The sequence below is a fragment of the Bos indicus genome, chromosome 5, assembly GCF_029378745.1.
Source record: "Bos indicus isolate NIAB-ARS_2022 breed Sahiwal x Tharparkar chromosome 5, NIAB-ARS_B.indTharparkar_mat_pri_1.0, whole genome shotgun sequence".
Lineage (NCBI taxonomy): Eukaryota > Metazoa > Chordata > Mammalia > Artiodactyla > Bovidae > Bos > Bos indicus.
The window spans coordinates 63,668,150-63,681,781 of NC_091764.1; the positions used below are offsets into that span (position 1 = coordinate 63,668,150).

A 13,632-nucleotide genomic window follows, 5' to 3' on the forward strand; every position below is an offset into this window, starting at 1 on the left:
TTAATGAATGTTTAATTCATTATTATATAATTCTGACACTTTAGAGAATCCCTATTCCACACGTCACCATGCATGACAACATAAAAAGCTTATATCTCCCATGCGTGCTCAGTCGCCTCAGTCTTGTCTGACTCTTTCTGACCCTATAGACTGTAGCCCTTCAGGCTTCTCAGTCCATGGGATTCTCCAGACAGGAATACTGGAGTGGGTTGATATGCCCTTTTCCAGGGGATCTTCCGGACCCAAGGATCGAACTGGATCTCCTTCATTACAAGCAGATTCTTTACCGACTGATCCACCAGGGTAGTCCCATATCCCCCATATAATCACTTTAATGAGCGTTCATTGTATTGTTAGAGATCTTATAAGTCTATAGTTCATGTTATTCATATGTAGAACAAGTAAAATTGATTTGAGGAAAAAAAGGATAATTTTCCTTTTGTTTAGGTTGTCGTTTTCCAAGTATAACAAGTTTCCACCAATTTGATCCCATTCAAATTAGTAAACTGTCCTTATGGATGAAAGAGCTACTTTACCAGGATTTCATGGCAGGTACTGCTGCCCTAGTTCCCTCTCTTCGCCCCTCTATAACCTAACACTGGATTACATATTTACCATAGAGAGACCTGCCTTGATAAATGGCTAAGACATCACTGAGCACAGAGCAAATGCCAAATAAATAATTGCTGTTTGATAAAAGTGGTTCTTATCAGCAAAGCCAGTATTTGTACGTTAAAGAATTGCTTCCAAGGGGCTTAAAAACAGTTTGCTCTCCTAAATGAGTTAAACATATTCACAGAACTCATGTTTACACTACCTACTTGCTTAGCAGAGATAAACATTAGTCTTGATCCACTCTGAATTCCATTAGTTTCAAAAATTTGGCATTAGAACTAAGAAAAGTTCGCCATTTCAAAAAATATTTTGGTATAAGTCACCCTCACGCTACAACCCATTTCAGGATACTGAGGGAGGTGTAGTGAGGCATGGAAGATTATTCGCCACATGACATTTTCATTTCAGGTTGACCATACTCCAGTGAGCACATTAGCAAATTGAATAAAGATAACCGAGACCCGCACTATCCTGGCATGGGACTATTGATTGTGTCCTTTTTATCAGAGACCATCTATTCTCCTGCAACAGGATTGGAAACAGTTCTCACTGGTGTTGCTGTAAATGGCTCATTAATCAAAATGGATTTATTGAGCATCCATAGCGAGAAAATCCTATACTAAGTGATTCAAAATAACAGGTTGCCTAGTAACCAGAAAAATGGAAAAATTCCCCTGTGAAGGTTAAAATTAAATGAAAGGCAGATAAGAAAACATTATCTTTGATGGCATGTGACTATTTCATAAGGGATTTTCCTGCCATTATAGCCACTTTCTTTTAAGGATAATATTCATTCATTCATTCACTCATTTAATGATTCATTCATTTATGTAACTGAGTCACCACTACGATTATGTAAGGCCCTTTGCTCTATGCATTAAGGGAAATAAATAGATTCAATACTGACTGAATAAACATGAGTCTTAGCAAATTTGTCAAGCAAGGACTGGACTTCTGTTAATCTTTATTTAATGAGCCTAGTACTAGAGCAATATTATTTATTCCATATAAATCTGTAGTCACTGAGGCATGAGTAAAATGCTTCTTGCAGAGAATCCTTCTTTTCTGGTTGAATTATATAATTTTGTTTAATGCAAGTTGATTTCATATTTAAATTAAACCAGTTGGTGCGATAAAAACATTTTTCCTATGGTCAGATGAGACCTGTTTTGTACTAGATCATCTAGTTAATAAATTTGTTAACAAGTGACCACAGAAAGGACACTGACATCCATACTGAACTGATTTTCTGAGAAAATACATCTTCCATACCAACGAATGACATTGCCAGTTACAACCGAGACACTCAAGCTTTGTAGCCTCTGAGTTAAGCATGGCCAGGCACACGACTTGTCCTCATAGGCCTCGGCATCCTAACTCACCCCTCCCATCTAGGTCTTGAGTTTGTGTCCTCAGTTACAGTCCCTGTATTTGTTTACTTGGGCTGCTACTAACAAAGTATTAAAAACAACAGAAATATGTTTTCTCACAATTCTAGAGGCTGGAAGTCCAAAATCAAGGTATTGGCAGGACTGGTTCCTGCTGAAGCGTTCTGTTCCAGGCCTCTTTCCTTGGCTTCTAGATGACCATCTTCTCCCTGTGTCTCTTCACATTATCTTTCTTCTTTCCATATCTCTATGTCCCCCCTTTTTTAATGAGTCATGTTGGATTAGTGCCCACCTAAAGACTTCATTTTAACCTGATTATCTGTATAAAGACTCTGTCTCGGCTTCTCCAAATAAGGTCACATTCTGAATACTAGGAGTACTAAGGGTTCCAATATACCCTTGGGAGGGGGGAGAAAAAGGTGCACAAATCAACTAATAACAGTCCCTCTAAAGACCTGGTCATCCTTCCACTCTCTCTCTTCTCTCTCTAGTCCTTTCTCTTTCTTTCTCTCCAGGAAAAGCTTCAGAATGCATTTCCTGTGCGTACAGAAATCCTAATTTTGTCTGTGAAACTGAGCCAAGTTATCCAGCACAGTTAACCAAAAACTGTAGAATACATTCCCTAAGATATAACTCCTCAGTTCCCTTGCCTACTCTTTTCCAAATGGCAGAATCCCAAGGGGATAAGGTATGAGCTTCACTCCTACAGACCCCTCAGCTTTCTTCCTCCTGCCCCCTCTTCATTAACATTGCCTTTGTCCTGGCCATAATTATTTTATGCTAAGACTGCGTGTTGACCTCCTAATTAGTCCTCCTGCTTCTAGTCACATATCTGCACAAGCAATCTCCCCATATTGCTTCCAGAGAGATCATTCTAAAACACAAAGACTCATCATGCCTTGTCCCTCCTTAAAGTCTGTCAGTGGTTTGACTCTGCTGCCAAGTGAAATTCAAACTTCAGCATGTCACTTCTTGTTTTTTATGCATTTTCCTCTAGTCTCATTCTATGTTCTAACCAGGCTAAATTAGGCATAGTGTGAATGCAGTGTGTTCTTCCACACATCTGGATCTTGGCACACACTATCCCCTGACCTAAACAGCCATATATTTCCCATGTATTCATCTAACTCTTCCTTCTTTGAGGCTCAAATAAGCCACCAGATCCTCCAGGAAGCCTTCACTCACTCCCCCCTGTTCTACTCTCCTGGAGCACCTCATGCTCACTTCTATCATTGAACTTATTACTCTTAATTTTAATACCCTCTAAGTTCCTACCTATCAGAACTTGTACCTTTCACTCTACTTCTGCAACATGCAGCACAAGACCTAGAACACCAGAGGCACTCAATGAAGGTTTACTGAGTAAGGCACTGAAGGGTACAGTTTAATATGAAGGCCTCTAAAAGACTGATGCGCTTCAAGAAAGGTCTCCTCTTCTACAAGTGTTACCTTCAGTTAATAAAGGACTTTGTAACAAAGGGAAAACATCAGTAACACCAAGAGAGTCCAGTAACTTCCCCCAAGTTCGTGAACTCAGTTCATCCTGAGAAGAAAAGGAGAAGCTAGGTACAGCAGAATGAGAGACTTGGAAGCAATTAGATCCAGGCAAAACCTAAGGTACATCTTAATGGAATCAACAGACGAAAAAGACTTGAACTGTCTCCTCATCCAGCCAGATTACAGTTATGTTGGCACTCCCTTCTACCTGCTATGGTGTTTATGCAGGGAAGTTTTGTGGGGTTCACTTGTTAAGGTTCCACCTAGAACTAGAACAGAAATTGCTCTAGCTGTAATATTCATCCATTATATATATATAAAAAAAACAACTTCCAATTTAAACTCTGGACTCTCTTATCCCTAGAATTCACAATTACAGCCCAAAGTGCAAGGACCATCAATCTTTATAAATTAATGGGTCAGTGGAGCAAACTGTTTTCTTTCATACTGATGATTGAATGCAATTGGGGAAAATTATATACCTAAGCAAATGAACTCGTATCCCACTTGCTGCTGCTGCTGCTGCTAAGTCGCTTCAGTCGTGTCCAACTCTGTGAGACCCCATAGACGGCAGCCCACCAGGCTCCCCCATCCCTGGGATTCTCCAGGCAAGAACACTGGAGTGGGTTGCCATTTCCTTCTCCAATGCATGAAAGTGAAAAGTGAAAGTGAAGTCGCTCAGTCGTGTCCGACTCCTAGCGACCCCATGGACTGCAGCCTACCAGGCTCCTCCGTCCATGGGATTTTCCAGGCAAGAGTACTAGAGTGGGGTGCCATTGCCTTCTCCACGTATCCCACTTAAGAAACAACAAACAACTCAGGCATTGTTGAAGTTTATATTTTCCAAAAGTATCTGTAAGAATATCTTCTTATGATGTGATTTCAGTAACACTTTTCCATAAAGGGGAAGGTTATAAGAAGTAACGCAGCTTCTTACACAGTATACCATGTAAGAACTATACCATAGTAATATGCTGTAGTGCTGCATAGAAACTTCAAGCCAACAATGACCCTCTAAGGATTTAAAGAAAGCATGTTGATGTATGGCAAAACCAATACAATATTGTAAAGTAATTAACCTCCAATTAAAATAAATAAATTTATATTAAAAAAAAAAAAAGCCTCATACATCCTCCCTGTTCAATAATAGGGTTTCTAAGAACCTCAAGGACATTGTTTCATAAAACTCTCATAAGGAGCACAAGGCAGAGAAAATCTTATCTGGACTATAAGCTTTTGCCTAATTTAATGGAGTACAAATTGAAACACACAAAGTCCACAGAGTTTTAAAGGAAAGTATTTCAATTTGAACTAGAAGGAGAAAGATAATATAAACCAAAATTTGGCCCCTAATTTTTTATAGACAGTAAGCAAGTGAGAAAGATACCCGAATTTAAACATGGGTTACTTTTTATGGAAAAGGAAGAATGACTCAGAAGGTAGAACCAAGAGACACAGAAAACAATCACTACTTCATTGCACTAGGCTTAATCAAGGAACTGTGCTTGATTACCTTCAGAATTGCCACAAACTAGAGATGTCTGTGTGGCCTATTTTCCCTGTGTTTGAATGGGAGTGTCAGTTGTGGTTTTCCTACACCTTTCCCCGTCTTAAATGTTGGGTGTGTAGGAGAGGAGACTGGTAATTTGTCTGTTTAGTTCCTAGGTCATCACTGCCAAAAGAAAAGGTTGTTAAGGACCCATACTGTAAGAACTGCACCAGGAAGACCCATACATACCTAAACCTAGACCAGGAGTTCATGCAGTCAAGGGCTGATGTTTGGGCATCCAGGAAAAGGATACAAATCATAGTGACTAGAGGGAAGACTGTGGCAGATCTTATTTTCTAAAAAGGACAGCAAAAGTATCTTCCATCCTATATTCTCTTATTACAGAGTGACTTTGACACTCCTTCCATCAAGAAGTAGGATTCATATTCTCTCCCCTTGAATCTGGTAGACTTGGGACTATCAGTTCAGTTCAGTCACTCAGTCGGGTCTGACTCTTTGCCACACCGTGAACTGCAACACGTCAGGCTTCCAGGACCATCAACAACTACCGGAGCTTACTCAAACTCATGTCCATCAAGTCAGTGATGCCATCCAACCATCTGTTGACCCCTTCTCCTCCCACCTTCAATCTTTCCCAGCATCAGGGATCTTTTCAAATGAGTCAGTTCTTCACATCAGGTGGCCAAAGTGTTGGGTTTCAGCTTCAGCATCAGTCCTTCTAATGAGTATTCAGGACTGATTTCCTTTAGGTTTGACTGGTTTGATCTCCTTGCAGTCTAAGGGACTCTCAAGAGTCTTTTCCAACACCACCGTTCAAAAGCATCAATTTGTCGGTGCTCAGCTTTCTTTATAGTCCAGCTCTCACATCCATACATGAGTACTAGAAAAACCATAGCTTTGACTAGATGGACCTTTGTTGGCAAAGTAATGTCTCTGCTTTTAAATATGCTTTCTAGGTTGGTCATAGCTTTTCTTCCAAGGAGCAAGCATCTTTTAATTTCATGGCTGCAGTCACCATCTGAAGTGATTTTGGAGCCCAAAAAGATAAAGTCTCTCACTGTTTTCATTGTTTCCCCATCTATTTGCCATGAAGTGGCAGGACTTGGGACTATAGTATAAGTGATAATGGGAACTTCTAAGGCTAAGTAATAAAAATGATACAACTTCCACGTGGTTCTTTTGGAATGCCCACTCTCAGAATCCAGTCAGTTTGTCAAAGGAAAACCCAAGCAGTCCCTGAAGAATAAACAAGACCAACAGCCCATAGCATTAGCCCAGTTCTCAGCCACTGCCAACTTGCCAGCATGTAAGTGACCCATTTTGAAAGTGAGTCCTCTTTCTCCCTGTTGTGCTGCCCCAGCTCATATCATCTGGCACAGACAAGCTGTCCTGTCAAATGAACTCTGCAAAACTTGCAGATTTTAAGCAAAATAAATGACTGATATTCCACTAGCTCAGTAGGCTTTGGGTGGCTTATTGCATAGCAATAGATAACTGACACGGACACCATTTCCTTTATGAATTTTCCTCAAGCACCCAGGTGGTGTTGTGTTCCTCTTTTCAGCTCCCAAAGCACTTTTAGTGTAGTATTATCTTAGCACTTATAATACTCTGTTGAAATTAACTACTCACTTGTCTGCTTCCTTGTAAATATAGGGCAAGCATGTGCCTTTTTGGAAAATTGGCTCTTTGAATATACTGCTTTTGCCCCATTCTCTCTCCTCCCCTTTGGTCAGACAAGTCAGAATTTCTTGGTGTATCTTCTAAGTGTCTTAGCTTCTCTTTCACATGTATATTTTCTTATCATTTTGTACCTCTATTCAAAATTCTGAAAAATCCTTCTGACTTAATTTCCAGCTCACTAAATCTCTCCTTAACTGAGTTTAATCCGCTGTTCCACTCATTCACTGAGGTTTAAATTTGGGGTTGTTTTTCTTTGTGTGTGTGTTTTTTAATTTATAAAAGTTTTATTTTTCCCTCTCAAATATGCTAGGTCATTTTTTTATGGTTTCTATTCCTCAAAACACTTTCAACCTTATGTCTTATCTATAATAACATGGTTATTTTATAGTTTGTATCTAATAATTCCAATATCTGAAGTCTTTTCAGGTGTGTATTTGTTCTTCCTTATTTCTGTTGATATCTGATTGGGGGTCTTTTTCTTCTAGGCTTAATGATTGCAAACTGATCATTTTAATCAGAAAAGTATTTATAGGAATTACTTAGGGCCTACAGAGATAATTCAGCAGTCCAGTAGTCATGTATGGATGTGAGAGTTGGACCATAAAGAAAGCTGAGCACCAAAGAATTGATGCTTTGAACTATGGTATTGGAGAAGACTCTTGAGAGTCCCTTGGACTGCAAGAAGATCAAATCAGTCAAACCTAAAGGAAATCAGTCCTGAATACTCATTGGAAGGACTGATGCTGAAGCTGAAATTCCAAAACTTTGGCCACCTGATGTGAAGAACTGACTAATTTGAAAAGACCCCTGATGCTGGGAAAGATTGAAGGCAGGAGGAGAAGGGGACAGTAGAGGATGAGATGGTTGGATGGCATCACCGACTCAATGGGCATGAGTTTGAGTAAGCTCCAAGAGTTGGTGATGGACAGGGAAGCCTGGCATGCTGCCGTCCATGGGGTCACAAAGAATCGGACACAACTGAGAGAGATAATTTACCCAAATGAACTGAGAGAGATAATTTACATTCCTCTCTAGATGGTTTACTTTTGCTTCTGCTTGACGACTGGGGGTATTACCATAAATTAAATTCATGGACTGATATTTTGCAGACTATATGGATGATATGTTTTGGGTGAAAATCTGTGTAAGGACCAGCTCATGATTATAACACCTCAGGAATTTTTCTCCTTGTTCTGCTCATAGCAAATCATCTTAGCAGATCTTGCAGTCTCCTTAGAATGAATGTTATGAGACAGAATTATTTCTGATTACTGTGAGAGTATAGCCTTGTAGCTCTAGGTCTATGGAGGAAGGATTTCCTATTAGAGTTCACATGCTGAGCATACACAGAGATTTGCTTTCTGTACACAAACCTATAGAGGACTTGAGGACCAAAGTTTAACAGCAGGTTCAGCAAATTCTCTCAGGACAAAAGTGACTTTAATGCTCCACTGGCTTCCCACCTTCACCAATGTATTGGCCCGATTATCTCTTACTAGTATGTCGGAGAAAGTAATGGCAACCCACTCAAGTATTCTTCCCTGGAAAATCCCATGGACCGAGGAGCCTGGTAGGCTGCAGTCCATGGGGTCGCGAAGAGTCGGACACAACTGAGCGACTTCACTTTTACTTTTCACTTTCATGCATTGGAGAAGGAAATGGCAACCCACTCCAGTATTCTTGCCTGGAGAATACCAGGGATGGGGGAGCCTGGTGGGTTGCTGTGTATGGGGTCACACAGAGTCGGACATGACTGAAGCGACTCAGCAGGAGTATACTGATAAAAAGATGTTCCTTATTTAAATGTTATTTACTTTACATAATTTTAATGTTGCCTTTTTGATGCTTTTAAGTCTTCCTTTTCTGTATTTTTATCCAGCATGCTGTTTTTTATTTTTTTCTTTTTCTTTTTCAGCAGGAAAATTGTTCTGAGCCTAATTAGTTTTAAAACCTGGGTCCGTTTCTTTTTCATCCCTGTCTCCTCCTCAGCATGCAGCAAAGTGCCTGGCAAGTGAAGGAAGTCGACTAGTTTTCTATTATTTAATGAATAAATAATGCTTTCATTCCTGCTTCCACCACCCCTAACTTAACACTCTACCTCTATTCCCTAATTAAAGCTCTTTTAAATTTTCATATATATATATATATATATATATATGAAATTCATATGTGTGTGTGTGTATATATATATTTCTACATTAACTGAACTTTACTCCTGATTTCCCTACTATTTTCCCCTATGACCTCTCCTACAGATGATTTTTCATTCTTTTCTAGTTTCATTCTTATCATCTCTCAGCATTGTCTTCACTCTCCATGACTGCTTCTGAATCATCCACTATTCTACCTTCATCTAATCTGCTCATCTGAAGATTATGCTACCCTATTATAACATACTTTTCCTGACTTTATGGTTACCATATGTGGATTTCCAGGCATAACTCCACATTTCTTGAGGATTTCACTACTTGGTTCACACTTTCTATTCCATTTTAGCTCTTAATATAATGCAGTAGTGTAATTAACATAGCGTTTAAGAGTATAAGGGGACAACCCAAGTTCAAGTCCCAGAACCATCCATTGTTAACATATAACCTTGGGAGGTTACCTAATATTTCCCTGCCTCATGTTCCTCTTCTATAAGATGGGAATCATGGTATTTTTATCTTGTAGCATTGTAAGAATTACAGGAAATAATGTATATAAAGCACTTATAATAGTACCTAGTACCAGTAAATGCTCAATAAACCTTAACTATTTTCATGATTATGCTCTGACCTCATGCAAAAATCTTCCTTCCACATGCTTATGATTCATACAACACCCTGGGCTTCCCAGGTGGCTCAGTGGTAAAGAATCTGCCTGCCAATTCAGCAGATGTAAGAGATGCAGGTTCGATCCCTGGGTCAGGAAGATCCCCTGGAGAAGGAAATGGTAACCCACTCCAGTATTCTTGCTTGGGAAACTCCATGGACAGAGGAGCCTGGTGGATTACAGTTCACAAGGTTACAAAGAGTCAGACATGACTGGGCATGCACACATGCATGCAGGGCCTCGGTACTTCTCAAAAACCTACTTGTTCACTTCTATAAAATTCCATAGCCAGTCATTTAAAATAGTATTTCTGAACTTTACTTTAACCCTTCTCAACATTTAACTCTTCTTTTCAGTCAATAACCCTTACATTACTCAGAAATTGAACCCATCTGGACATACATATATCAGGCTTTCTCTGTATTCATAATGCTTTATTTTTTCTTCTCTCTAAGAGAAGCAATGGTTGTGCTTTCTTAGACTACCTCAGTCTTAATTTATACCCATCAGTTTTCTCTTTTTACTCTTTGTCTTCAGTCTCTTGTTCTCCATCAGCAAACTCCCCCAACTTCTAAACTTGACCAAGTCTTACTTATCCTAAAATAAACTAGCCATTTCTCCCTCATACCACTTTCTTCTCATGTTAGCATTTTAGCTTTTTTCCTAATCCTCTTCAAAGGGTAATCTGTATTCTCCACTCCCTTTTCCTTCTTCTGCATTTCTGAGTATCTCACAGTTAGCTTTTAAAAATCTAGTTTTATCACATCATTTCTTAAACTTACTTTCCAAAGACAGGCAGAAACTGGGTTGTCAAACAAACAAATAAACAAAGCCTCTCCTAAGAAATTCTACAATTTCTTTGCAACCTTGAATATTCTGACCACCCACTTGAAGCTCTCCTCTCCCATTAGCTTTCATGTAACTACTTTGCATTCTTCACTCAGAGGCAGAGGCAAAAGAATAGAAAGCAAGCGTGATGACAAACAAAAACTCATGTTCAAGCAAAGGCCCCTCAGAGTATTGATATTAAATAAGACACTTAGCTTCAATTTCCTCATCAGTAAAATGGGCATATTTGTTCATCTTGTTCACCAGTTTATAATGCTAATAAATAAAGTAATGGATCTGAAAATACCATAAAAGAAATAAAATACACAAAGTAGCTGAGTATACTTGATAACCTGGAAGCAGACAGGATGCAAGAAACTATACTTAAAGATTCTTGCTACCAAATTTGCTATGAGACTCTGAAGGACTCAAAGCTTTGTATCTGACCTAGAATGTTTTTCACTATTAAAAGGTTTCAGAGTGTCTTCACCATGGCAGTACCAGCTCCATGAGAGCTCTTGCCAAGAAATTAAGAGCATTCATGTAAAAACTGCTCCAGCTTACCTGGACTCACGTCAAGATGCAAAAAAAAAAAAAAAATCCTTATGACTATATCGGGGCCCTTTCATTTTTAAAAATATTGTGGGACATCAAAATACTAATGATACATCTTCAAATGTACAAGCATGTAAACTGAATTGCTCCATGTTAGTAAGAAACATTACCAGTTCTTGGAGAAGGGGCCCTTGCAATTTCTAAGGAGCAAGGCTTCTTTGTAACTGCTGTGTCCATGAGATCACATAGAAAATTCTCATTTTCTGAAGGAAATGTATCCAGAGAGGCAGATGGTACAATTTCCATAGTGTAATTCCTCTTCTTTGGATAGGACTCCTGAAAGGAAGGAGAAAAAATAAAAATAGCTTTGTGATAAAGACACAGCCTGTTTAATTTATAAAAACTAGAAAAGATAATAAGGTTCGTCAGTTCTTCTAAAAGTGATTGAGAGGTGATGATTCATCTGTTTGAATAAGTTATGCAATTGTGTAACCCCAATAATACCAGTGATCTTTTTAGAAAGGTCCTTGTAATTTGGTTCCCCTGAAGTTATCACTAAAGTTCTTGATTTCAAGTCATGATCTCTTTTTTTTATAAAATATGTGTATTTTCTACTTGTGGTATAAACAGTTGTTTAATCAACAGTCATTCCCAAGACTCTTCTCCTTTGCCTGCTTCCTAGAGATAGCCATATGACTCAGTTTTTGACCTGTTAGATACAAAGGGAAATTTGCTGGGAGGCTTCTTTAAAAATATTCTTTCCCCAGAGAAAAAAGATATGCAAAGAGGCTTTTGCAGAGTTTTGGCCATCCTCAATTTCCTCTCTCTGGGTGAAGGTTTGATGTTTGGGGCAAGGATAGGCAAGTTGTAACCATAAGGCAGTAAGCCTCTTACCTCAAAAAGACAACTGGTCAAGAATGACAACAGCAGGATTTCTTAAAAGCCTGGGACCTGCAGGATTTCTTAAAAGCCTGGGACCTTGATAATATCATTGAGTTGCTCAGATAGTTTCAGGACCAGTTTCTTCAGGCTTCTTAAGCAATTATTAAAGTTTCTTCTTGTTCGAGTCATTGCTAACTGGTTTTCAGTCATTTAGAAGTGAATGTGTTCCCACCCAACACACTTCCTTTGTGAATACTGTTAATACTAAGGTTACTCTTTTCGGGTTAGGATGTGAGAGTTGGACTGTGAAGAAGGCTGAGCACCGAAGAATTGATGCTTTTGAACTGTGGTGTTGGTGAAGACTCTTGAGAGTCCCTTGGACTGCAAAGAGATCCAACCATTCCATCCTAAAAGAGATCAGCCCTGGGTGTTCTTTGGAAGGACTGATGCTAATGCTGAAACTCCAGTACTTTGGCCACCTCATGCGAAGAGTTGACTCATTGGAAAAGACTCTGATGCTGGGAAGGATTGGGGGCAGGGGGAGAAGGAGACGACAGAGGATGAGATGGCTGGATAGCATCACTGACTCGATGGACGTGAGTCTGAGTGAACTCTGGGAGTTGGTGATGGACAGGGAGGCCTGGCATGCTGCGATTCATGGGGTCACAAAGAGTTGGACACGACTAAGCAACTGAACTAAACTGACTGAAGGTCTTATTCTATATTGCTGATTCTTCAATATATTCTAAAAATTGGAATTCATTTCATCTTATAATATCTTTAAATATTGTACAAGGCATTGTGTATTTGTGTGAGAGAGAGAGTGTGTATGTGTGTGTTTGTCACTCAGTCGTTCTCCACCTTTGAGATCCCATGGACTGTAGCCCACCAGGCTCCCCCATCCCTGGGATTCTCCAGGCAAGAACACTGCAGCGGGTTGCCATTTCCTTCTCCAATGTATGAAAGTGAAAAGTGAAAGTGAAGTCACTCAGTCGTGTCCAACTCTAGAGACCCCATGGACTGCAGCCCACCAGGCTCCTCTGTCCATGGGATTTTCCAGGCAAAAGTACTGGAGTGGGGTGCCATTGCCTTCTCCAATACAAGGCATTAATGGTCAGCAAATATTTATTGAGCATCTATCATATACATTTAGAATTATGCTAATCTCTGGAAATGTTTAAAAAATGAGTAAGACGTAATCCTTGCGCTCAGAAAGTTTGTAGTTTACCAGAAAAGGAAAACAGATTATCTGCATGATAAATTTAACAATTAATCAGATTTACTTTTGATATATATTACCTTTATAAACCATACTTCATTATCAAAAGAAAGAAACAAATGAAAAAATAAACTCATTTTCAAAAAAGCTTCCAATATATATCCAAGGATTGGTAAAGATTTAGTACAAGCTCCTATTTTTTTTCTTTAATGACACTTACAGTATAGTAGAGTAAGTATTCAAGGTCAGAGTAATTGCTTTCAGACCATACCAGACCCTCGCACATCAAAGAGTCAATTATGTTCACTCTACTCTATTGAAAGCAGGAAATTGGGAGTAATTTATTTCTAACAACAAAGGGTGGCAAAGTTGAAAGCATCCAGAGGAAAGCAATCAGGATGGTATATGATTTAAAAACCATGTCACAGAAGAAATGATGAAAGGAACTGCAGTGTTCTATCCCAGAGAAGTCGTATAGCAGCGTAATAGTTATCTCAATATATTTGAAAGGCTATCCCTCACAAGCTTCCCACAGAGTGGGAAAGGGTATAAGAGACTGTGGTAGATTTATTCTAAAGTTCTTTGAGGCAGAATAAAGAAAAATGTTTATCAGTCAAGGAGGGCAAATTTAGATCAACACA

At 39.1% G+C, this 13,632-nt stretch overlaps 1 protein-coding gene across 11 annotated transcripts in view; it reads right to left on the bottom strand.

Annotated features, from left to right (window-relative positions):
* Positions 1-13,632, bottom strand: part of ANKS1B (ankyrin repeat and sterile alpha motif domain containing 1B) — a 1,154,742-nt gene that overhangs the window by 753,639 nt on the left and 387,471 nt on the right. For all 11 annotated transcript variants that reach the window (XM_019961140.2, XM_070789581.1, XM_070789585.1 and 8 more), the window contains exon 10: positions 11,061-11,226. In XM_019961140.2, coding sequence (XP_019816699.2) covers positions 11,061-11,226 — 166 coding nt within the window. The remainder of the gene's footprint in view (positions 1-11,060; positions 11,227-13,632) is intronic.